The following is a 26,833-nucleotide window of genomic DNA, read 5'->3' as shown; positions in this document are numbered from 1 at the left end:
ACCACATTTACTCAAACTCTCAAATGTGAACAGAAGACATTAAACCCACATCACCAACACAAGATAAGAACCTGTAACTACCAAATTGTTTTATATTAATAAACATTAAAGGAGAGCTTTGCAATTTTCTCAAGTCTGTCTTAAAACAACAGTCAGGTGTTCATATGAACACTGAAAGAGGTTTTCCTCGCTGTAATCATTCCTCCTGTTCATACTGACTATTAAAAGATCCCCTTCAAATGTGCTTTCAGTGTAAGTGATGTCATTTTGTGCAAAAAATCCATTTAAAAGTTGATCTCATGCTTAATATGAGGCTTCAGCAGTCTGTTAGTCATATCAAGTGGAATTTTTAGCATCAATTTCCCTCTTTGTGTTTCCCTGTTGAGCTGCGGTGAAAGTATAATAACAAAAAGAGGAACTTTGGCACTAAAAAGACTAATGTTGACAGATATTTACATGATTTGACTCATTTGAATGACTGAAGCTTCATATTAGCTTCCGATAAACCTTTAAATAAATTTTGCACAGAAGGAGATTTTGTGGATTTCGTACCCCAATCACTTACATTGTAAGTGCATTATGAAGGGATCTTCTAAGAAAAACAAGGGTTTAGTCGTTTCAGCAGCTTTTTCAAGGCTGTAAATAAGCAGAGATAACTGCTTGTATCAACATGCTAGCATGCTGATGTTTAACAGTTTAGTTTAGCATATTAGCATGCAACCTTTTTTTCCCCCAGATATCTGGTCATAAATCAAAGTCGGACAAAAAGATTTTGATCTGATGATGGCACAAGATGAAAAGACAAGGATCAAAGTTTTTATGATATATTCTCTGTCAAAGCACTGACCAGATGTCGTGGCAAACCATCCAAAAATGTTTGAGATATTTCGATAAAAAAAAAAAAAAACAGAACATCAAACTTGTGTTGGAGATAGAAGAAAGTCAGGGGTCACCAAAGTCAGTGTGATTCATCGTCTGGAAATTATGAACGTCCATACAGCCAAACCCTCGAGTACACACTCAGATATTTTGCTGAATAAGAGAATGAATCCTCTTGGGCCGTGGTTCCCAACCTGGGGGTCAAGACCCTCACAAAGGGTCGTTGGATTAATCTAAGGGGTCGTGAGATGATAGAATAGAAAAAAACATTTCTGACACAATTTTCCTGTATTTTATCTCCTCAAGAACCTCTTTCATTTAAACGGTAGACATCGCAACGTGTGACGACGGGTCTCAGACATACACTTTGCACTTTAACAGGGGACACAAACCTAAAAGGTTGGGAACCACTGCTCTAAGGAACTCTAAATCATTTTAAGAGTTATTGAGAGAATTCAGACTGAACTACAAGTATCAGCCTCATGGTGGCGTTAGAGGAAAAGCCAGCGGTTCACAAAAGTCAGCGTGATTCAACGTCTGGGGAGCACAGACATCTGGACAAAGTCTCACAGCAATATAAGTTTGGTAAAAACTAGTAAGAGCTAAAATGATTTTGCCACACTACAGTTAAAACAGGATCATGCTGGTCTGTTTTTCTTAATTTGAATACTTGTAAGTATTTTACAGTTGTGTAGCTTCTTTTACGTCAGTAAAAAACTTTCCCTGCAAACATCATTTACTCCTGTAAGAGTGATGTTTGCTACAAACTACAGAACCTCAATGTTTCAGCATTTAAATAAAATTAAACTACAATATTTGTGACCTGTGTTAAAAGTAGGAACCAATGAGCCACAGCACAAGATATATAAATTATCAGCAAAATAAACAAATTATTGTAAGTACTTCCTGTTATATTACTGATGCATTAACATATTGCTAGTCGACATGTTTTTGTATTTTTTCAACAAGACGAGAAATCACAAAATGCAACACAACCACAGGAGGCCATTCAGTTTTTAAAACTTTTTTATTGTTTTTAAATTTTTTTGCTCGTTTTTTAAATTATTTATATTATCTACAAAGTAAAAGTTTTAACTTAAAAGTTACATAAGGGTCAGGTGAGAAGTGGGATCTGATCACCTCAGCCATTATAATTTCATAAATAACGTTTCTCCTGTCCTCTCGGCTGCCGAAAACGTGTTTATTTCACATGAAGCTTCTTGTCATGTTTTTTTTGTTTTTAGTTTGGTTAGAAACCTGTCATGTAGTCTGGAAACAAACGCAGCACATAGCAGCAGCAATAAACAGTAAGATTAATACTGTCTAAAAGTTGGAAGATTTTTTTTTTTTTCCATAACAAGGTGCAGACAAAAATACAAGTTCCAGTTGAATTTACTTCTTCACTCACTGATTAGTTTCTCTCACGCTCTCTTTCACGTCTCACTTGGCAAGCTGACTCAAGTTGCAATTTTGGGACGCCCTGAAAGTGTGTGTGGGTGTTTTGTTTGTGTGTGTGTGTGTGTGTGTGTGTGTGTGTGTGTGTATGTGTGTATGTGTCTTTGGGTGTTTGTATGTGTGTGAACAGGAACTGAATTTGGAGCAGTCTTGACCATTAAAACTCTCTAGCTCGTTAAAACATGTCACTGCATCAACCTGTTAACATTCTCTTATTGCCTAGTCTGGGAGGGAGGAGGGGGAGGAGGAGGAGGAGGAGAGGAGGAGAGGAGGGGAGGAGGGAGGGGAGGAAGAGAAAAGCTGATGTGAAGCATGTCTGGTGAGGATGAGGAAAGAGAGGAGAGGGGAGGGCTCTCATTCTCTTCATAGCCTGGTTATGAAGGCTCTGGTTGAGAAGCGCGACGCAGAGCGGGTCCCTCAGCTCGCTGGCGCCCTCTATCTACAGCTGCTGCTGGTGATGAGGTTGCACTGCAGAGAGCAGACAAAATGGGGGAAATTCATGTAATTTTAGACATTTTCCACAATTACAGAGTCAAAGATTAGACATGGCTGATGTGGCCCAAAAGATAAACACGTAGGTTTGCTTTTTTTTCATGTCAGGTGCTCGTATGATCAGAAAAACTGTTTTTGCTTGCTGTAATCTTTCCTTCTGTTCATGATGACAGTTAAAAGATCCTTTCTAATGTTCTTCCGGTGTAACAAATAAAATCTACAGTTCTTGTATTGTGAAAAAATACATTTTAAGGTTTATCTGAAGCTAATATGAGGCTTCAGCAGTTAAATCAAGTATCTTCTGAAGTCTTTTTAGTACATTTTTCCTTCTTAATGTTACTTTCGTGCGTCACTGGTACTTTAGAAACATGTCATCAGTCAGTATGAACAGAAGGAAAGATTACAGCAAGCAAAAGCTGTTTCAATGTACATACAGCGTATGTGAGTATTATACAAAAAGCCTAAAACATGACTGACTACTTGGAAGTCACTGTTATGTGTTTTAACAAAAACAATAAAGTCAGTGTTAGTGAAGCATTTGCTTTAGTCCAGTCCGACACTAAGAGTCTGCTCAGTGATTCATTTGCTCCCACTGTTAATGCTTCTTGACAAGACATCAGCCTCGTACTGCCAGGCAGCTGGCTAGCTAAGGTTAGCCAACCAACTATGGGTAACGACAGACTGAAGAAAGTAGAATCCGCCCACAGCTTAAGTCTTCTGCCATGACTGTAACTCCATAGATAGTATCTTGTCAAGAAACACACACAGTCTTTCTTTCAGTCTGTGATTGTTACATCCACCATGAGGGAGACATCTGAAGTTATGACCGTTTAGACTGAAACTATATGTGACACAGTTTACAGGCCTTTATATGGCTTAAGCACAAAATTATTTATTCAACAACAACAACTCCATCCCAGTCGGATCTTCATAAGGTTTTGACTTGACAAAGATCATTTCACTTTGATGGCCACTCCACCAAAGTTGGCAGAATTTATTTACAGTACAGCATAGAAAAAAAAAATTCTATAAATAATTTTGAGGTTATTTTGTTTACAGTCAGTGTGCAGATGTTGTCTTGTGCTGATTTCCATTATCCTTCCACCTACATGTGATGTGTATTTAACTACCACTCTTCCTACTGTCTTGACTTATTACTGTCTTACTTATTACAGCTAAAGTAGCTGCATGAGCTGCATGACTGTTTGAGTAAAAATAACATTTTTGTGCAGACTCTAATAACTCCATTTTCAAAATATGGGGGTTCACACTTTGGAAAAACAAAAATTAAAATAAATCAAATTCAATATATTGTCTGACAGATCACCATTCGGATGCCTGAATGTGAACCCACAAGGACTTAAACAACAGCTGGAAAAGCTGCAACGACACGCCGGTGGATAAACGTACCTTGTGGATGTGCCAGGTAGGAGAAATGTGTGGTGGAGGAAACAGGGATGTGGTTGAGGGCAGTCTGGGGCATCGGAGGCTGCGGACCCCCTGGAGGACCTTGGGTAGCCATCAGCATCATCGGGGGGTGGGTGGGTGCCGGGTGGTGAGAGGGCACTATACCAGACTGCATATGCTGGGAGTGAAAGTGTGTGTGGTGTATGTGTGTGTGTGTGTGTGTGACAGCGAGAGCAAAAGTGTGACAGAAAGTGAGAATGACAGTGAGAGACAAGCAGACAGACAAGAAGCAAGTTTATTAAAGAGATGAAACAGAAACATGTCAACACCACAACAACTTTCACAACTCTCTCGGCTCCTGCCAGTGTGTTACTGAGAGCAGCGGCATGAATGGATACTCTATTGAGGAGGAGATTTGTGGGTGTAATGTACAGCATCCCTCTGGCTAAAACTAATTATTAATCATCTCTGGTCAAACTTACTGACTGTAGAATTTAGTCTGAACTCTGTCAGCTCTTAAATATTAAAAAAAGATCCTTGCAGGCATTCTGGATGCTGATTTAAAACCACAGATTTATGGATTTATGGTTTAGCCCCTCAACCTAGAACCACAACTTGTCGGTTTTACAATAAACAAACATAGAGGAGTTCGTTAGTAAGCTTTAGAGGTGCTGGTAGACTCATACAAGGTCTCCACAGCCTGTGTAGCATAAAACAACCTGAAGCAGAGCAGCTTCAGTCCACAGTTGTTTTCTACACAGGACTGAGTGGAGGTCACCCACATTTTGGCAGCACTGAGAGCCCAACACACAATTACTGTAACCGTGCACATAAAATGGAAGAAAATAGACTTGGACTTGAAGCGTAAAAACATGCTTCAAGTTGTGGAGTGAAACCTAAGTCTGTATTTATTCAAAATCGAAGCATATTTGTTCCCTAAGATGTGTATGAGATGGATGACTGAAAAACATCGTCTGAAACGTCTTTATTTCTCCACTTCAGAGAGAGCAAGACTAACTGTTTCCTCTTATTTGTAGTCTGTATGTTAAGCTACGTTAACCACGTCCTGACTGAAGCTCCATACTGTGAGCGCAGGCCTGAGATTGATAAATACGTTCTCATCTTACGCTCTGAAACAAAGCAAATGAGCACATTTCCCAAAATGTTTAACTATTCCTTTAAAGACAAAGACGGGCCAAAACTCTGCGGGATCCAAAAAGGTTACATGCACGGCCTTTATATGTATTTAATGTGGTGGAAACATCCTTTAGATGAATGAAAAAGGTTTATTTTCCTGTGTCCTGCAGTGTGGGGAAAAAAAAACAAAACAAACTGAAAAAACATCAATCCTAAATTAAACGGATGGCAAAGCTGCCAAAGAAATAAGCCTGCAATCAGTATTATAAACATCCAAATATGACCCATTCATAAACTGCAACACCTGCTGAGTCTGATCCCAGATTTCCTCCCTCCCACATTGAAAACCCTGTAAAGAAACGCTGCCGTCAGATTATTTGGCTCGAGTTGGTGTCCAGCAGACTGATAACCTACCTGCTGCACATGTGCCATGTGGTTGGGGTTGTAGCCGTGCTGCACCTGCTGTGGGTGGATATAGACAGTCTGCTGGGCAGAGGGGAACGATGCCTGGGGAGACTGAGGATTTGGCCCCGGGGTCATGGAGGGGGGCGTGGGCGCCAAAGCTGAATACATCTGCTGCTGTGGCGGGTTGGCCAGGTGGAGGGCCTGGGCTGCTGCCGCCGCTGTGTCGCGCGTTAACACACAAGCAGAAACACATAAACATGGTGCTCCGTCTCAAAACAAAGGAATCTAAACACGATATAGGCGAGAAAGGAGAGAACATCTTTCAATCTAATCGTACTGACCTGCTGCCGCCTGCTGGTGCTGCGGGTGCTGGACTGGGCTGGCAGCTGGGTGGCTAGGGGGACCTCCGTGCTGCGGAGGACCACCTTGCTGGCCTTGGCCCGTAGGCGTAGCAGAGGGCTGGGGATGCTGCGGGTGAGGGTGCAAGGTGGCGCTGGGATGGGGGTACTGCTGGGGCATTGGCCCTGGAGACACTATGAGACAGACAGGAGTCAAACTCAATATTAGCGAGGAAGAATTGTATTCAGATACTTCACCTCACACGCAAAACTCATGCACGTACATGAGGCTCGGTGACGTACCATACATGGTGTGTGTCTGCTCTGGGTACTGTGTAGTTGAGGAAGAGACGAGGCTGGGCTGCCCGTGCGTGTGTGGTGCCATCATTCTGGCACTGCCCTGCATAACTGGACTGAACACATGCTGCGCCTGGAAGAAACACAAGACAGACAGAACAACAACATTACATGACTGCCATGTGTGATATCTCTAGTCATTTAGACGTTTACAGCTGTTTGTTGAACTTCAGTACTTCTTTGGTATGAACTGAAATCCGCCCATAGTGAGTATCAAAACCTATCAAGTATGAAAAAATTTGCATCGGATGTCTGGTCCATCTTATTTACTTTTTATTTCATTAGATAGTTCCTGAAACAATATTTTGATAATTGTATTTATTTAGGGCTGTGCAATATATAAATATTATATTGCTATTGTGATATGATTTTCCTGGTTTTAAAGGCTGCATTAAAGTAAAGTGATGTTATTTTGTGGCTGTTCTATTATTTGCCTTAACCCACCTACTCATTATATCCACATTACTGATGATTATGTATCAAAAATCTCTGTGTAAATATTTTGTGAAAAGCACCAATAGTCATGCCTACAATACTGTTGCAATATCGATATGGATTACATAAGTTCTTGTGTGACATTTAATATTAGTTATGTAGAAAAACGTGTTCATATTTCTTAAAGTAAGGTATCCAAAAAAGCTGAATTTTACTGTATAGCGATACCAAAACATTAGTACAGCATTGTCAATACTGACGAGAACTAAAATGGTACCCAGCCCTGGTCCACATTAAAAGATACAGATCTTTTCGATTCAAATCGGTGCCTTCGGTCAGTTTTGCTCAAAAGAAGAGCTTCATAAATGAGTATTGTTTTCCACATTACTGAAGAGTGAGAAGCAATTACAGTAAAATAAGCACTTAATGAAGTAGTTTCAGTTTAATTTCTTTTTTCCCTTCCTCTCTCTTTGTCTCACCGCCTTTATTAGACGCCCTGCACAGCCTGCTTCATTAGTGTCGTTTAGACTCCAATAAAATTAAATGAAATTCTCACCCTTGATCAATACATGGTCATTACGTTACCCTTCAACACCCTGAAGCTGTTCTTGCTAACAGCTTCTGTGTTCCTGCAGTGATTTTATCACAGCTCGCTGCTTACAAACAGGTAACGCTTCAGGTGTGAGAGCCAAGAGCCTGCAGTCAGCTACACAAATCAAAGGCGATGAAATGCCGGCTTCATGCTTGCACGTTGACAAACTGCTTGACCGGAGGCATCTGTCAGACAAATGGCTGACTAGCGAACAGGTGGGAGAGATAAAGGCTGCCAGCACTAACTGATGCTACTGGAGTAACTCTAATGGTTACATATGGGTCTTAATTGAGGTGCCTCCTGGGCCAAATGTTGCTGAATATGCCAGTATGGGTTGTACTGTGGTGGCACTGGTACTGACAGAGGTGAGTCTTGCCTGTGATTGGTAGTGTGGCATCTGCTGGACCAGCGGCTGACTGGTGAACTGCTGCGGGCTGCAGGTGAAGTACTGGGCAGAGTAAGCGGGGCTCTGTGCTACAATAGGTGGTCCTGCTGCCGTCGCTGGGTGCATCATGGTGGGCGTGCCTGGTGGGTGGTGCTGGTCTGACCTCTGCTGGGGCATGTTAGGTACTGGAGAGTCCGTGGAGAGGAAGCAGAAGGGAACGCGGTTTAGTTTTTACATCCAAACTACATGCAATCATGGAGGAGTTAGCAACAGAAAAAGGTTTTGTAAAGGAGAGTTTATTTACCGTATTGACCTGAATATCAGATGACCCCCCCCCCCCCCCCCCCCCCCCCCCCCCCCCCCCCCCCCCCCCCCCCCCCCCCCACCCTTTACTAACACCTGTTCTTGGCCTTTTTGAAACTGAGAAACACTTTTGTTTTGAAAGCTTTCCTGAGATGCTAGTAGTGCAAAGACAGAATAGTCCTCATCCCTGAAGCCTCGCATAGAAGTGAATTATAACACTTTCATTAAAGCATGAATTAATCCCACATTTGTGTAGTTTGCCCGAGATTTCAAGTGCAACAATTTCTTCTGTATTTTGCACTTATGCTAACATAAGTTTCTTATATTTCTTATATCAAATCCTTGTACTTGTATAAGTACTGCAGGTTGGTGTGTAGTATTTTCTACTGTTTATTGTTTTCTTTCCACTTGTGTGGTATGATACCATATATAATGTCTCTGGTATTTGATATGTCTTTGACTGCTTTTACTGTGTATATTATTACGGTGTATACTCAACTTTTTGACCACACTGAAAATCCATTTAAAGTTTATGGATCGATCAACCAATCAATCAGTCACATACTTTATACCCATACTTTTCTACTCTTTCCTGTCAGGCTCATGGGAGTGGTAGGAATAATTTTCTCTGGCTGGTAGCATTTTTCAGTGTTTTTGAGCTGGCTGCTTGACAGATAATTCAGTCTCCGGTTTGTTTCTGGAGTCAAGACGCATTTACACTTGTAGAGATTATTTCCTCCGTGGCAGCAAAAGCATTTCATGAGTCGTCAGAGACAGATAGGTTCAAAACTGGACTTCCTAGACACTTAGCCAGGGCTAACTACCTCTAAAAAACACAGTTAACAGACATGAGGACACTTGCTAGCCTAGCAACAGTGTGGCTACACAAAAAAAAAAAATATAGGTGACTATTTTAATAGTCAACCAATCATTTTAGTTATTTTTTTAAGTAAATATGCCAAAAATTAGCTGGTTTCAGCTTCTTAAATGTGATGATTTAATGCTTTTCTCTGTCATACATGATACTAACCTGAATATCTTTGGGTTTGGGACTGTTGGTTGGACAAAATCAGACATTTAAACATGTCACGTTTGGCTCTGGGAAATTATAACTGCCATTTTTCACTATTTTATAGACAAAACAATTAATCGAGAAAACATTTGGCAGATTAATCAATGATGGAAATAATTATTAGTTGCAGCCGTAATCCACACTTTTATCAAATTAAATCCCACCCAAAAAATATCGTCTTATATATCAGGCCAATATGGTAATTTCCCCACCAGATTTATTGAGTAGACTACAGAGAGAGAAAGAGACACAGGTGGGAGAGAAATATAGAGGCCATGATGTAGAAAGACTGAGAATCACTTGAGAGAGTCGGCTATAAAAAGACAAAGCACTGGTTGTTCTCACCTTTACCTGGTCTGTATGGTTTAGATTGGCTGACTGTCATATGAGGCATCTGAACCTGGTACATAGCTGGAGACTGGAGGGAGGAGGGGAATGAGGATGGTAGATGGAGGAAACAAGTTTATATTTTCAGATTGTCTCAGGGCACGTTAGCATCATTTCAAAAGAAATGAAAACCAGCCCTCGAATAAAAAACATGTGAATTACAGGAGTACTCTTACTGACTGCGTGTGGTGTCGGACCCTAACTATTCAGTTTTTAACTGCTGCTTTAGTAGCTAACACCACCCCTGACACAAAAAAAAAGGTCCTGAGCGTGTGAAACTGTAGGATTTATCTCTTACCTGGGGCCACATGCATTCTCTATGCCTTTCTATCATTTGGAGAAAAATGTGTTTTACAACTATGACTATAACCCAAAAACTGTTTGTCATGTTCTTCTTAAAGTCTTCAATAAACACCATGCATTTGTATTACATACAGTACTGCAGCAAAAACAAACAGGCTTAAACTCCTACTAGCTTGCAGTCATCTGTCTGATAAACTAAAGCAGCCGATAGAAAGTAAGATGAGGTTACAAGTCCATCTGTGATGACAGTTTTAAATGGATTGCAATAAGAAGTTGGCAAACCAACATCTGATGGCATTAATTCAACAAGCAAGCAAACATCTCAGTATGGATTGGGCTTAAAAAAAAAAAAACATAAAAGGATTAAAAAAAATGGAAATCTTAGAAAAATTCACAAACCTTCCATATTATGCTTTTCTAATGGAGCGAGAGAGAGAGGAGGAGGGGGAGAAAAGGAAAAAAAGAACCACTCTTTAGTTGTTCAACCAAGATATTTTCTCTTTACACGTGTCTGATGTTGGATCACCAAGTGTTTCTTAAAGCAACACAGGAAAAATAGATTTACTACTACTGCAAAAGTCATAGCTTTCATCAAAAATGTACTCAAAATTTTTGCGCTCTGAGACTTAAAAGTAGGGGTGTTAATCTTAGGGAATATCAAAACTCGATTGCAATTCAGAATTGTAGGAGATAAGAATCGAGATTCCTATAGGAATCGATTTTTTTCACCCACCCCTACTTAAAAGCCATAAATCATTTTGACATATTGTACACAAATTGCATATACTTCTTCCATTCTTTCAAAATTTCAAAGCTTGAGGTTATCCTTAATTTTAACCTAAACATTCAAATCATTTAAATAAATTAATTCAGGCAAATAACAGTGTCGGGCAGATGACAGATGAAAGAAAGGCCAACGTCAAGATGGACATGTCCTATACAGATAGAAAATCAAAAAGCCAGCAGGTGAACAAAAAACATAAAATTACCAAAAAAATTAAATGGTGAGATTAGTCTTATTAAAAAATGAAATAAAATAAAGGCGGAAATATGGAGGAAAAAAAAAAAACAATGGCATGCATCAGAGCTGAACCAAAGACAGGATGAGGACAAAAGATGACGGATGAGGACAGACGTTAGCAGACATGACGGGAGAACTCATGGCGATGCTGGTTAGTTTCAATGAACCTTTCATGTCATTCAACATGATACTCTATAAGCGCGCACGTACACACACACACACACACACACACACACACACACACACATCTCTTCCTCCATACTGCACATTTCAGCATGCAGGTGTGTGTCTCACCTGCACTCCAGGGCTGACTGGTGTGAGAGGATACATCTGGGGGAAGCAGACTGTCTGTCCGTAGACAGCCGGGGGCTGTTGAACCACGATGGAGGGGCTGGGCTGGCCCTGGGGTCGAGGGGGTGTGGGGGTGTTTGCTGGTTTGGGCTGATGAAGGAGCACATAGAGACACACACAGAGACAGGCACAACCAAAGACATTAAAATCTGTTTACTAAGAATTTCAGTTTGAGGTATTTATTTTGGGTACTCTGGCAGCAGCAGGACACACTGACCTGCGTATTGAACCTGGGCTTGAACTCGTTGGCGTTTGGGTTCAGGGTTGATTTTCTCACTTGACTGCAGGAGGAGAAGGACAGTGAAGAAGTTAACATTCAAAGGATCAGTCTGGTATTATTCTATATTACTCTTATTGTAAACAAATACTATGAAAAGACCAAAACCAACGTGTTAGTCCATCTCTACATACTTTCTGCATTCTTTACCGTTATCAAGCCCACATTTTCCTACTGAAGTAGTAAATCTCACTCACAGCTCACGTATATATACTTTAAGTTTTAAAGAAAGGCTCAGTAATTTCCTAAAACCGCAGCTAACTGTAGTTTTTAGCAAATGTTACTTAAATAAAAGTCCAGTGTATTTTGGGGGGACTATTTCCAGAAGTGGATTAATACACTGATCTGGTGCTCTAGCTACCTGTGGGATCAACTCTGAATAAACTACAGTGACTGTGTTGATGGTGATGAAGAAACATGTTACAGAGCACCAATAAGTAATAATATAGTTTTTAGACAACAGTGTCAGACTTTGAATACACAGAAAACACTTCATAGTATGTTCAATTCACTGTTTGTTTTGTTTTTTTTCATGAGATTTGTTCACATTAAGGAAAATATCACCAGACTTATCGTGTAATATGTACGGCCTCCCCTCCCACCTATACTACCACTTCAACTCACTCTTGTACCGCCTCCTTCTTCTCCTCCTTCTCTTCATGCTTGGGCCCACTGAAAGTGGACGTCGCTGTTGTCTGAACTCCCTGTGATGTCACATCCAGCCCCGCCCTCTTCTGGTCCGGGGCTGATGGGGATGGGGACAGTGCAGCAGGGCTGCCAGGCTTACTGGTGTTTGTGGCAGCGGTGGATGGAGCAGGGGCGCCTCCGGGGGTGCCAGCAGCAATCACTACAACACCTTCTTCATTGCCCTCCCGCCCTCCTGTGGAGGCTTTGTCAAGAGGAAGGTCTTTAGGCTTGTCTGCTGGATCTCTGGGAGGCTTGGTCATCATCTGGTCGAAGGCAGGCTCTGAGTTTGAACTAGACTGCAACTGGAGGATGAAATGTGAAAAGACGAGTTAGAGGGGGGCACATACAAGCTCAGGTGGAGCCTCAGTGACACGACGGTGTTAATGTCAGAATATTTGCAACATTTCACTACAATAAAAATGGAAAAAGATACTTACCCTAAAATCTACACTAAATTTCTTTAAATTATCTATTTGTTTTCTGTGGTCTGGTGCCATAGAAGGAGGTCCTGCAAGGTGAAGAGAGATGATTTAGGGTTTTTCGTGTATCCAAATTGTGGAAATACATTTTTTAAATACAGCACAACAGCCTAAATTATACTACACCAACAGCTAAACACATAGGTTTGCTGTCAAGTAAATACTGTACCTTTACAGACTGGTCTGGTGATACTAGGTGAGCTATCCAAGGGCTTGATGTTCTCCTTGTTGGCCGTGGGGGATGTTTGTCTTGTCTCCTGGACGCGACACTCTTTTGCTTTACAGAACAGAGAGAGAAAGTACATTTACAAAATCAGATATTTCATACAAGACTTGGCATTACTTATTCTCTCATTGGACCTCAGTAAACACCTTGTGTGTTAATTTTGAGCTTACCATCTCCTGATGGAGAGGTGACCATGTTGGGGGCGGGGCTAGCAGCAGTAGGAGAGGGAGCTGATGTCGGTGTGGCAACAGTTTCCACAGGAGCCGTTCCTGTCTGGGGTGATGGGAGGGAGGAGGAAGCAGGGGAGGCTCCGCCCATGCTATTCTGCCGAGGGGAGCGAGGTCTGTGAGCTGAGGAGAGGATGGAGAGATGAGATTTTAGTGATCACTTGTTACACAGTCACATCTTTACGTTTACCCTAACCAACGTAACTCACCTAAATAATTTTAAGTGACCTTTGTCTGCAGCGTAAAGCCCTTCAAAACATGCCGTCCAGATGTGCTACAGCTTCATTTAATCTCTTTTTTAAAGTTATGTTCCACTGTCTGATATCTTAATAAAGTAAAATATTCTGAAGTTTGGAAAATAATACAGAAAAAAGAAGGGAGAGAACTGCTCTACCTCCGCTGACCACAGAGGACCAGGTCCCTCCAGAGGAGCTGCTTCTGGTTGGTGGAGTCACTGGGACCTCTCCAGGGGCATTGTGGGAAATTAGGTCCACTCCTGGAGGGACTCCAGTGGTCCGGCAGGGTGGCACTCTGTGAGCACGAGGCGTCCGCTGGGATTTTGGAGACATCCTCGGTGGACCTACGGATGAGAACAGAGAACTCCATAAACAAACGATGGAGGCGAGGCTGTCTCTCCTACCATCCTGCCGTGTAGAGGTTTCTCTTTGAAACTCATCTGTGACTGACAAAACCTTTTAGCAAACCAAGCCTCTGGACTGATGACATCTCAAGCTACGACTTCAATATCACACCAGTAATGTTATTTGGTGACATGCATGTTAGTGAAGAAATGGCAGATGTTCCTGCAAAGTGATCAAACACCACACCACACTTTTCAAACCAAAACCAAGTGAAGTGAGAGATGAAAAATGGGGAAATAGAGTACAGAAGGTGAGGTGGAAACCTGTATTCACTGTTTAGCAGAGTTGGTCCGGTTAGATGAACAGGTGACAACCCAGTGCAGAACTCATCTTCGGCTGAACACCAGATGAATAGTTTGCCATTTTACTGTAAAAACATCTGCAAAATGCAGCAGTGTTTTGACTGTGACACTTTATTATTTTAGCTCTGTACTCCGGCTTGTTGGATTTAAATCAAACAAACACTCAGAGGTTAAATGGCTGACTTCCAGTATGTTTGAGGGTGAACAGCAAACTTTTTAAATACTACCCCTAAACAGATCTTTATCACAGCAGACATTTTGACTTGTCATAGCAGAAAAGGCACAAGTGGAACAGATAACATTACTGAAAAGGCTCAGTTTCATTCAAGTGTCCAAGGAAGCCATACTGGTGAACCATCGTGCACTATACCAGGGTCATTAATTTGGAAAAACTAAATGGCATTCAGCCAATTAATTTCATTAATTGCACCTGTAATTTTCCTGTTCTGACTTGTCAAAATGTCTGCTGTGAAAAAGGTCTGTTTAAGAAAAATGACAGATAGCATGTGTCTGCTGACATTTATGGGTCACAGACCACGCACTTAATCCATATATTAAATATGAATTAATTAACAGATTAATGCATCATTCTTGTTTTTGCTGACCTCCGGTGGCTGATGTTTTTTTACCTTGCTGTAATGATGTCATTACAGGTGCAAGAGATCACACTTCTGACCAACAGTGACGTTGGGTGTCAACAGAAATGCGAGAGATTCTCACCCAAAAGAGGTTTTTCAGCTTGGTGGTAAATTTACCCTTTTTTTAAAATTTTCATTTGGAATTAATTTAATATGGATGCAGATACCCAAAAATGTCAAATCCAATCTACTCGAATACAGAACCAACACAACAGAAAATGTGTCACTGTCCAGAGAAGCAGGTGAGGAACAACTGATGGCTGTTTTAATGTAACTTCTTTAAAACAGGTATAGATGTGCATCTCATCTGATGATTCATTCACATCATCACATAGCTCTGTATCTTTAAAAAAAAAAGTTGGAAGCCGCAGCATGGAAGCTTTTTATATATTATTATGCCTTTTATAGTTTTTAAATTGTAAAGTTTGTTTTCCACTCATTAGCAGCAACAACAGTTCTAATTAGCTAAAATGTTCTGCTCCCTGGTGAGATCATCTTCTTGTTGACTGCTCTATCGGTAAATATTTGGAGAGACTGATGCACTGGTGTTTTAAGTAGCATAACTCTTGCTAGACAGAAAGCACAGCACACAGCGCGGTGCTCCCGCATGCCAAGGTGAAACTGCCTGATGCACTGACGATGGATCAGTTTTGTAGCTCACTAAACCCTCACAAGTTCCATTTGGGTGGAAATTTCAAAACTGACCCCTAATCAGTCTGCAGAAGCAACTTCACCTTACTCTGTTGTTCCACGCTAGACCTGGGCAAATTTATTTTTGAAAGTAGTTCCCTTACTGAACTTTTTAAGACACTTTAAACACCTTTCAACATGAATGGGGATATAATTTTGAGGTTAAGATCAATCCATCCACCTTCAACTCATGCCTTTGCCCAGGTCTACTCCACACTGATGTGGGTACCTTCTGAAGACATGCGTTTGGGCAGAGTGGAGGCTGGCGACGTGGGCCCGTGGTGGGAAAAGGAAGATGAGGAGGAGGGATAGGAGGGGTGGGATGAATGAGAGGGAGGCCTGGAAGGTCGAGAGGGGGGTCTGGAGGGTGGCCTGGTGGGCGTGGTCGCCCGAGGAGGCAGGGAGGAGGGGCCAGACTGGTAACGAGAGGGGGGACGGGAGGAAGGAGACGGACAGGGTGAGGGCCAATGGGATGAACCTAAAAGAGGGAAGGACAAATGGTCAAGGATGAAGAACAGCAGATGATGAGCAATTAAAATGGGGGAAAACAAAGATATAGCAAGAACAGAAAGAAGGGTGATATTAATAAACATGAGAGAGAATGGCAAGGTATGAATCAACTGATTTAACTTAAGTAGGATAAATTAATATAATAAATTGACAGCAGCGACACATACAGACATCCCAAAGACTTGTAAGCCAAAGTCATCACCAGCTTTACACCCGTTAAATAGTAGAAGATAACGAGGGGAAAAAAGTCACTACACTGTCAAGACCTACCAATGATCCTCTCTATGTGTGTCAGAAGTCTTTCTTTAAATAGAAATTATACAGGCGGTAGGATAGTAACACCATAAGTTTGTGTGAGATGGACTATCCGTACCTCCATTGACCACCCTCTGGTCGGCCCCGGAGCTGGGACTGTAGTCGTGAGGTCCTGGTCGAGGAGTTGAGGGTCCGGCTGAGCTCTGAGCCAGACGGGGTGAATTCTGACGTCCAGGCCCCCATGACATCGCCTCTCTGTTCCTCTGACCTGGGGGAATGTACTTGTTCTCCCTGCACGCATACACAAACACACACACAATCAATACATGCAGATGCATTATTAAATATATACAAGATAATAGTCAAGATTAAATCGATGAATTAATTCTGCACCCTGTTAGATTCAAGCTCTCATCAGCTAAAATGAGCATGTTTTTTTTTCTTTAATTATCAAGCAAGTGTTTGTTCTGGGAACAGCTGCAGGAGCTACTTTTTTTCCCCGTTAATGGTTGAATATTCTTCACCATGCCGCCTGCAAGAACTGTGGTATAAAATAATGTATGTACTTGTGGTCTCATCCTTTTACTTTAATGGTGAATGGTCAAAGTCCTTTAAAAATGAAGCCGACGTGTGTTGCATGATATGCTGGTATAAACAAAATTTAAAGAAATATAGTATATGCCATGCTCAAATATAGATCCTTCTTTTGCCTTTGTAAAATATTTGACACTGCAAATGAACGCAGAGTGTGTACACAAGTTAGTACAATGTGTCTCTTTCAGTTTCTTTCTTGATACACACAGTAGCCGGGGGAGAAACCAGCACTCCCAGACAATAAATCATCTCTGATGATATTTATAGTGAGTTTTACAGTTGAGGGGGTATTTAATTCAATAATTCATAACAGTAAAACACAAATGCACATTCCAACAGACCTATAGGCGATGAATTTTGCAGATATTAACAATAAAACTGCTGATTATTATAATTATCTGCCGGGTTAACTCCATGACTTTTGAAAATATGTCAGTGTTTTAAAAGGAGCTGGCACTGTAGCACGCATCAAGAGCCAAACATAAAAGTCGTGCAAAGGATATTCACAGATTGCAGTGAATCAAATTCATGCTGGGTGTGCAAAGAATCTACTCTATTACGATACTCCAAGGTGTGCACTGAAACATACTAAGAAGAACAAGAACTATGTACTGTGTGTGTTTATCCTGGTCTCACCTGCTTAGTGTGTGAGTCTCCCTTTCCCCTCGCACCACAGCAGTATATTTCTCCTCCTCAGAGCGTTCATCATTCTCCAGGGCCACACGGGCCTTGTATGTGGCGCTGGCCTCAATCTCCTCTGCCAGCTGGGCGGCACGTGCTTCCCTCTTGAGGAACTCTTCTGAGTTGTCCCGCTCCAAGGGGACCCTGGGAAACAAGCTCAGGTCAGACAGACAAGGGCAGCAGGGTGATGGAGAAACTACAGAAAGCCTGGTTACAAAATTTTTACTACAGTCATATGGCCTCGAAATAAAATGGTGTAATAGGTGATCCAGCAAAGGTTAATGACTACAGGTATAAAAATATCTTATTATGCATATGCATGTACACAGAGTACACTGAGTAGCTTACGTATATGTGGACAGGCTGCTGTCATATGTAGACAAGACTCCATACTTCTCCTCATTGTACTTGAACATGTCATTGGGGTCCCACCCATTTGACTAATATGAAGACAGAGAGTGTGAGAGAGAAAAAGAGAAACCCTTTCACCAAAAGGCCTATAAACAGATTATCAATGCTGTGGATCAAAGGACATAAACTCTGGTTACTACTTCTCACAATTTACAAGTCATCATTCTTCATTATTATCATCATTCTATGTATTCAAAAGTGATGCATCAATGTGTGCTGTGGGGCTCGTGTCTGTTTTATTACCACATCTGTATCCAGAGACTCGAGGCTGTCAGAGTTGTGGGTCTCTCCTCCATCCCAGGGCTCCAGATCTTTCTCTTTGTGCTCGCCATTGATCCTACCACTCACTGCTGCATCTGTGAAGTTGTCTGTGACACACAAAAATTCATACTTATGTACAGCAGACTGTCAAACACAAATCACACTCACACACACACACCACACACACACACACACACACACACACACACACACAGAAAAGCTCATGGTGGTATTCAGCCACATGGCTGCACTCTCTCTACTTATGCAGGGAAGCGCTCATGCCTCAAGAGCTTCTGCCACAAGCTCTCAAGGCAAAAGTCTCTGTAGAGGCAGTAGTTTGGGGTGGGTGAAAAAAAAAAGAAGGAAAAAAAAAAAATCGATTCATATAAGAATCTCGATTCTTATCTCCTACGATTCTGAATCGATTCACAAATGTCAAAAAAATCGATTTCCTAAATGTTAAATAATAACTTGATGTTGATGGGACAAAAAAGGCAGAACTCAACTGCGAGGGCAGTGCAGCACCCAGACAGTCTACAGCGCGCACACGCTAGAATTATCTGTAGTTCATCTTCAAAAAAGGCAGCAATTGCAAGCATTTTTTGATGTAATGACTAAATATTTACCTTTGCGAGATAAACATGAAGTATAGTGTGAACTTTCTACGCCATCAACCAGAAACTAACGTTAGCGGAGCAGCAATTAACAGTAACAAACAAGACTGGCTGACTAACACACACTGCAGCATTAAACAGCTTAAAACAACTCTGAGGTGAAGAAAATAACTCAGTGCTGAGTCTGTTTCACCTCAAAAACTCTGTCGCCACTCAGCGTCTTGGACAGCGACGTCTTTCCCTGAAGCTAACAGTGCAGCAGAGAGGCTGCTCTCCACTGCTGAGACATAACGTTAGTAACAACACAGTGGAGCACTCCGACTCCCTCATTTTTTTACTCTCATTGAGGCAGGAGGCTGTAAGATGCTTTCGATTTAAATAATTCATTAATTGATGTAGTTAACTTTTTAAAATAAAAAGGTTGCAGACCATTTGTCTTAACTGCCAGTTATATTTCATATTGTATTTAAGTGGACTAAGGACACCAGTGAATGGTTTGGCACACAAGACACTGAAATTTTTTTCTATCCATTGAATCGAGAATTGGTTTTGAATCGAGAATCGTTTTGAATCGAGAATTGATTCGAACACCCAAGGATCGGAAATCGAATCGATTCGTGAGATTTTAAAGATTCACACCTCTAGAAGTAGTGGTAACAGGCACACGCACTACAAACCAGACATGGGTCAAACTTGATTGGGAAAAAAAGTCCTTTCAAAAAAAATTGAGCTATTGCTTGAGCTGGCCTTTGTAAAGTTACGCATTAAGAATGATGATGATTAACTACAGGCGTCACTATGTGTCAACAATGCCTGAATTTACCTCCTGCAAAAGGACAACATTTGCATGTATAAAAAGGTCTACTTGTAGGTGATGATAGTCCATACTTTCAGGACCATTCGATATATATTTGTGAATTTTCAGAATACTTTGGTTGGCCTAACTAAAACCAGGAATAGGCATGCTCAAAGAAAACCCCCAATTATATTTGAAAGGAAATCTTATCTCATGTCAGCCCAAGTCTGCTCTCACATTCGCAGAGCTAGCACCAATGGACTGTGCATAAAACTTATCAGCCACCGATAGAGTTATACACCTCAATCCTCTAAACTAATCCCACAATATAAAACACATTTCAGCATTTCTGGCACAGAGTAAATCGTGGTCAGATATACTGGATTTACACCATATTGACAGTTGGCTAACATGCCTGAATTACGTTAGTATAGGTGGCTGACATCCTTTATGAACTGTCCATCATGGGAACTGGACATAAAAATAAACATTTACAAATCAGATGTGGGCATAGAGAGGGGTAAGCAAACATGCATTTAGATTGCAGTTGATTACATGACTTCAAAGCACTTCAGGCCCAAAGCAAATTTGAAACATCCCGACATAACTTGATTTTTAATACAAAACTGAGAAAGCAAATTAAGTTGGTAGTGTTCGATGTGAGCTCGCAACATGTTGCTTTCAATGTAAATCAAATTTGTCATGTTTATATATGTAGCTCTTATTTGACCTGAGCCCTGGTCCAGCAGATCATAATGTTAAGGAACGTAAAAATAATTATCATCTAAAGAGGCATGTTAAGTGAGTCACAGCTGCAGGAACGCCACTGCTGGCTGGCTACGTACAGACTCAAATTGTGCTTGGGCCTAAATTAAAATGAGTAAGAATTAGATTAATTTAAACTATAATTAAAAACTAATAAATACAACTACTTTATTAAGTGAGTCTACATCAAACATCTTACATTATTGGTTGTCTCTCACATGTCCTCACAGTAATTGTAAGTGCAAGGCCAGGGGTATAAATGTCTACAGCCAGACTAGGTCTCAATTTTTTAATTCTGCAGCACTCTGAAGTAAAAGCTTAATTGAAAAGTGTTTTATATGGCGACTGGCTGCTCTTCCACTGAAAGCAACATCAAGTCTGAGGACAATAAGAGATCTGGTGAAAAGATGGAGCAAGACTAACCTGCATTAGACATTTGATTTTTATTTTTGAGCTATATAACAGCAGTGATCCTCACGTTTAATCATGATATTGGACATGAATAGCAACAGATCAGGCCCGAGCCTATGAGATTCACAGATTTATATGTTTGATTTTTTTTTTAATTGAAGCAAGCTTATCAAAGTGTGTATGTTTGTGTGCAAACAGTGCAGAGATGTGCGAGAGGAGAAAACAGCCATATATTACCTGTGTCAGAAGAGACTAGACCATTGGAGAGGAGAGACAGACAGATGACAGAGAGTCAGAAGATGGACTGACAGACAGAATGACTGATGGGCGATCACACCAGCAGTTGATTTCCCAACAATATTAGGATGTGGATCAACTATGTGTGATTTTTAAAGAAAAAATTCTGTTCTCCTTTTTGACAACTTGTGTTCAGTTTTAGTGATCCACCTCTCCACCTATACTTCATCTATTTAGTTGGTTAAAAACACTGGTAGCGCCTGAAAAAAAAAAAAAGACATTTCTCACCAATACACTATGTGCAGAAACAAAAAAATGTTCAAATCACTAACATTAGCAATGTTGCTTTATACGTTTTACTTTTCTCCAAAAGCAATGTAAAATTTCCAGCTTGCCCACAATTGTTCAGCTCAACAAGATATTAATTTAATGTTTGAATGGCACCGCTGTAGCGCCATCTCTTCATATCCCTGACACTATTTCACCTGTTCATTTTCAGAAAATAAAAACTCTCCCACTCAGTTATTATCGCTCAAAGGAGAATTATATGGGTCAAGATGAATTAGATGAAGAAGACTCATTCAGCCTTTATTGAGTGTCCTTGCTGCGCCAACGGCAACCTTCGGACCAATCAATAGATCACATTAGTCTTCAATGACTGGCCACTCAGAGCAGACACACAAGATTTAACTCATGGCAAAGTCCCTGTGACATCAAGATAGGGAATAGAGACTGAGAAAGATCAATACGTTGTGTGTATGCACTGATGGGCATTCACTCTGGCATGTGTTTATTTGTGTGTGTGCAATGAATACAAAGTGACAGACTCACCTAGTTACACTGTGTATGCTTCATGACTTTTTAGTGTGTACAAGGCTACTACTATTGTATACAGACTGTTATGCACCTAGATAATACTGTTCTACTAAATAATACAATATATGTTCAGTACCTTTCCTGGCAAAATTCAGGTCCACGTCTTTGAAGGTCACCACTACTACATCGGAGGCCTTGAAAATAATGCTCTCCACAATATCCTCTTTCCTGGGGCCTATGCTCGGCTCTGGGCTCTTTCTGTGGGCTGCATCCAACACCAGGTCACACTGAGGAAAGAAATTGTGTTAAATCAGATAATCTCAAATACTGCAAAAGCCTAGACCATGTAGAGAAGAGATGAAGAATTAAGCAACATGGAGGACTGAGACCACTCAGGTTTCATACATCATACACTTAAGTAGCTAGACAGAGAGAAAATTAATTGGAGGCACATTTAATAATTGATTAATCATTTTAGTTTATTTATTAAGCAGAACCATCGAACCTTGTCTGGTTTGGCTCCTCAGACATGAGAATTCTCTGCTCTTCTCTTTGTAATATCATTGTTAATTACATCTTTTTTCATTTCAGACTGTGGGTCAGAGAAAACAAGCAACCTGAAGTCGTGACTTTGAGCCCCAGAAAATGATGGCAGGCTTCTTTCACTATTACCTGTCATTTTATGAATAGGAAAATGATTAACTGGAAAAAAAAGAGAAAATTGAAATAATCATTAGCTGCAGTTGGAACAAATCAATCAAAATGATTGAAAAAATGAATGAATTTGTTTGATTGGAGTGAGAACTTGCAATCTTAGCCTACCACATCACATCAACATGTTTCCCTAAACCTGGACTACAGAAGATCAGTTCAAGGGTCTTTGGCTGAAAGAATTTCTAAATAAATGGCATCTGTTCATCGGATGGCTTCCATGCCAGGTAGAAGAGCTTTTGAGTTGCAGTGGGAGCAGAGGATACTTGCAATTTTCTCAAAACAAGTAAGTATACAACAACTGGTAAAGTACTATTGAAGTAAATTGAAATCACAAGTCCTGCAACCAAACAATACTGTTGACTAAGAGACAGTGTACAGAGGGGTGGTGAGTACAGCTGTGTGAATATTTCAACATATTTGACTGGTTTGTGCACATTGTGGTATTAGAAGACAAATGTGATGCTCCGTTTTGGTCAAAAGACAAAGTGGTATATTTTATACGGTAGGAGATAAAACATACATAACTATCAACTCTGCGGTTTGGTTAGAAAACAGGGGATAATGTATCCTAACCCCGAACATGCCATCAAGAACTGAAGTTAAAGTCCTGCTCTGCCAAATGAACTGGACACACACATACACCATTGCTCAGGTTAAGCTTTTCATTTGTGCAAAATGAAATTTCCCCACAGGGGAAAGATTGGGGAATACTTCAACATAAAAGGGAAGATGAAGGGCCACATACCAACTGCTCCATAAAAAGAGAGATGGAAAGGGCAATCATTGTCTAAGCCACCTCAGGGGTGAAACTACTATTGAGTGCTGAATGGAAACTATCTTGCCAGCACAGTTAACCTTAATCATTAGTGCTCTTACTGAGGAAATTACAGAACTAGCTCCATATTAACGCCTAGGAAGAACATCACACTAGGTGTGATCCTTACCTCTGGACCATATGTCTTAAAGACTCCTTCATAGACTGCTCCGTTTTTCACTTTCAGCTCACACTTGGTCCCCTAAAAATAAACAGGCCAGTCATTATTCACTGTATCACTCATACACTTAAGTGTCAATGTCAATTTACACATTCAAAACACAAGTTCAGAAAACCATCTGCTGTGAAACAGACAAATGATTGATCAATCTCTGCTTTGTTTATGCAACCAGCTGTCTCTATGAATCCCACAGGCTTTGTTTATTGCAGTGTAGACATTTTCAAGAAACAGCTTGTGGTGAAAGACAGGCTGCAGAACATACTGCTGTTACTAATTCATTCACAGTAAGCATGATTCACATGGCTGTTTCAAACAAGGTTTTCTTGTAACTGTGCTTATTTTTCTCAGTTCATTATTGTTATAACACAGAAGACGCAATTCAGAAGAACATATTAGACACATATCTGGAACATGATCTCAGAAATCTAAAAAGACAGATACACAGTAAAACATACCACCACTGAAGTCAAGACATGGACCATCCTCATATTTGCATATACACCATTGAATATGACCTAAAGAGAAAACACAGTTAACATCTAATGCACCTCATTTGTAGAGAGAAATGATGCTACCAAAGCTCTCAAAGCCTTTAGTGACACTTATTTGACATTTGTTCCATTTTTCCCTTCATAATGCATAACAATAAGAGACAAATATCCAATATCCTGGATTTATACTTTCTCTGAGGTCCATCCTGTGCAACGTCTGAACCAAATTACATGCCTTAGAAATAATGATTCTGTATTCAAATGACCGCACAGAGTGAACAAAAAACAGCATTAATCCAGCGTGTAGGTTCTCAAAAAGCAATATCCCTTTAATACAATACAGCATGTCTGTGGCTAAAAGGGCTGTATATTCCGCTGACTCATAAGAATTTACTGTTCAAACAGGTTACTTACTGCTGCGGGACCTTTACCACTGTGTCTTCCCCTGAAAGAAAAAATAAAAATTGCATTGTTGTCAAACACACTGTGATAATCAGCGCTGATGTTCTTGCTAGCATGGTGAAGCAAAGTGCTCCAAGATAACGTAAGGTAAGCGTCATTCACCTACATGAATGACATAAATTTCTGGAGGTGGTGACGTAAATCTCTGACTGCTGTTGTACATTTTTGAGAAGAATCACTGAAAGCAGCACCGCAAATACATTAAATTGAATCCAATTTAAGTCAAGCATACATACTAAAATATGCATACTATAAATGTTACATGAATGTCATATTGATATTCAATGTGTATGCTAAAATTTCCCACAGCTCTTAAGACCTTTTGTTGGTTAGAAAAATGTTCAATGGGCTGCAGGCCAAACACTCCGTAGCCTAGCCTACATTTATTCAAGCATGTCCTAAAATGCACCTTGTTCAGCAGCTGGCACATGGCCAGGCTCACACGCACTCTTGATTCAATGTAGGCAATGCCTACTTCCCTACATTATACCCGTTGTGAATGAGTAATAGACTCACTTGAATACCTTGAGTTGCTTAATAATAAACCGACACCATCCCAAGTCATCTCAAACTGAAATAGGCCGGTGCTTGTGTGGATGTGTACAACTGGTCCATCCTTATTTTATAACATCCTTGCAAGGCCCCAATAGATGAAACCTACGCAATGAATGGGGCGTACTGTCCTACTGACCGGTGCATAGACGCCTGAGCAAATTAACACCACCAAATTCGACAAAACGCATGCAGCTCTTGCACTGACAGTATGCGTTAGCTTCATCTTAGGACGACATGTGCAGAAATGTCATGCTTCAAGGACACTATTTCACGCGAGCAGCAACGGCAACGTCAAGGTTGAAAGCCCGTCAGTCTACAATTCCCCCCTTCTCCTCCTCCTCCTCCTCAACCCCGTCTCCACACCCGCCCCTTTCTTTCGTGCGCCCACACGTTTTATATCAATTCCTTGGCATAAAACCCTTTGCAGCAATGTTGCGGTAAACAGCTAAATGAAAACAAAACACCGATGCTTTATCGCAGTGTGCTGGGATGAGAAGTCGCCAGGCTGTGTCCCGTTAGCTTGCCGTTATAATACTGGATGAGGCAAGTGCACCGAATAACAAGCATGGGCTGTCAAACGGCTAATTAACGCCAGCTAAATTGAATCCAAGCCGATTGTAAACTGATACCAGCAGCCTGGCAAGCAACTTCGCCCCGCTACACACACGTGAGAAAAAGCGTGGAAGCCAAACATTGCAAAATACACAACCACAAGCCAAATGATGTGCTTTACTCAAGTGTGCAAGGAGAGGTAGCGTTACGTCGAAGTTGCAACAGTATCGGGGCAAGCAGGGAGGCCTCGCTAGCTTCACTGCATAACGTTACGCTAGATGACCAACACGTCGCAAGGCCCACACAACGCTCACAAACGCGTACTGGTTTTGGACCACTAAACGGGAATGTCATCTCTTAAAACCGCTCCTGTTGGTAGCGACTGTGTGCACGTCCTGCAAATTAACCACAGTATCCCTCTCTGCTGTGTTATTATTTCGCTATGTGGACGTTTAAATTTCACAGACCTGCCCAGATTCTGTCTTCCCCCGCCGCTTCCTCCGGCACCGGAGGCGGCGGCACCAGCGGTGTTGCCACCGCCGGGCTTGCTGCGATTTCCACCGGCCTTCATTGACATGGTGATCCCATAAAAGACAGTGTCTTAAAACGACCAGCTTCACACCGCAATTCCGTGACGATGGGGGACGGTGGGTGGTTGTGTGACAGCTCGCTAACAGTAGCAGTCCAAAGATCTGGCTTAGCTTAGCGGGCTGATGTCAACGTGCCTCTTGAGGAAGATGCTATGCTAAGAAGCTAGCTGGCTAACGGTTGCTAGCTAAATTAGCAATCTGTACAATTCCTATTAAAACAGAAAAAAATAATATTTAAAAAAGACAACACGCGCCAATCACTCTTCTGAAATAAAGATGGGTGTTAGGCCTCTTGTCAATTTGTTACGTAATCCTTACACGAAATTTCGATAATCTGAAAATAGGGTTTACTGCTATCTCGGGCTCTTTCCGTTGCTAACAGCGAAAAGACCAAAACAGTCTGAAAGGGGACAAAAAACCGCGGAGGGATATATGAAAGGCGTAACGGCACGTAACAACCAACCAAATATTACTACACTGTATTATTTGACAACCATCGTCATGCTAAAAAAAGACAAATGTGGTAATATTTCATATAGACTGACAAAAGAAATATATAGATAATTCTTTGTGTAAAAACATTGCACTTACAAGATGGCACTATTTTCAGGAAGTCCATGAATCCTCAATGGCTGTT

At 41.0% G+C, this 26,833-nt stretch overlaps 1 protein-coding gene across 13 annotated transcripts; it reads right to left on the bottom strand.

Moving 5' to 3' along the window:
* Positions 1–1,887: 1,887 nt before the first annotated feature.
* atxn2 (ataxin 2) lies at positions 1,888–26,833 on the bottom strand. Of its 13 annotated transcripts, XM_044375174.1 has the most exons (27): positions 26,515–26,596; positions 26,074–26,405; positions 24,452–24,482; positions 24,002–24,061; positions 23,496–23,567; positions 21,974–22,124; positions 21,022–21,036; positions 18,181–18,305; positions 17,875–17,966; positions 17,482–17,670; positions 16,370–16,542; positions 15,716–15,964; positions 13,610–13,795; positions 13,159–13,338; positions 12,932–13,039; positions 12,721–12,791; positions 12,221–12,585; positions 11,537–11,600; positions 11,263–11,409; positions 10,347–10,364; positions 9,603–9,675; positions 7,859–8,067; positions 6,417–6,543; positions 6,117–6,308; positions 5,785–5,993; positions 4,237–4,411; positions 1,888–2,802 (listed from the first exon to the last, which is right to left on the bottom strand). In XM_044375174.1, exons 2-27 carry the CDS (start codon positions 26,181–26,183, stop codon positions 2,774–2,776), a joined length of 3,420 nt encoding a protein of 1,139 aa, XP_044231109.1. In that variant the 5' UTR covers positions 26,184–26,405; positions 26,515–26,596; the 3' UTR covers positions 1,888–2,773. The 13 variants fall into 13 exon arrangements, with proteins under 13 accessions (XP_044231109.1, XP_044231178.1, XP_044231104.1 ...); XM_044375243.1 differs by lacking the exons at positions 26,074–26,405; positions 26,515–26,596 and adding an exon at positions 26,788–26,833; XM_044375169.1 differs by having other exon boundaries at positions 26,074–26,611.

This window comes from Thunnus albacares, chromosome 2, assembly GCF_914725855.1.
Source record: "Thunnus albacares chromosome 2, fThuAlb1.1, whole genome shotgun sequence".
In the NCBI taxonomy this organism is placed as follows: domain Eukaryota; kingdom Metazoa; phylum Chordata; class Actinopteri; order Scombriformes; family Scombridae; genus Thunnus; species Thunnus albacares.
This window is presented reverse-complemented; position numbering and strand designations above follow the sequence as displayed.

Bases quoted from the DNA above. Each gene is read 5' to 3' on its own strand.
- atxn2 (XM_044375169.1), bottom strand. From the start codon at position 26,183: ATGTCAATGAAGGCCGGTGGAAATCGCAGCAAGCCCGGCGGTGGCAAC. The intron at 16,543-17,481 runs GTGAGACCAGGA...GTATGCGTGCAG, and splicing joins GAGACTCACACACTAAGCAG to GGAGAACAAGTACATTCCCC. The intron at 11,410-11,536 runs GTCAGTGTGTCC...CTCCTTCATCAG, and splicing joins AGCCCAGGTTCAATACGCAG to CCCAAACCAGCAAACACCCC.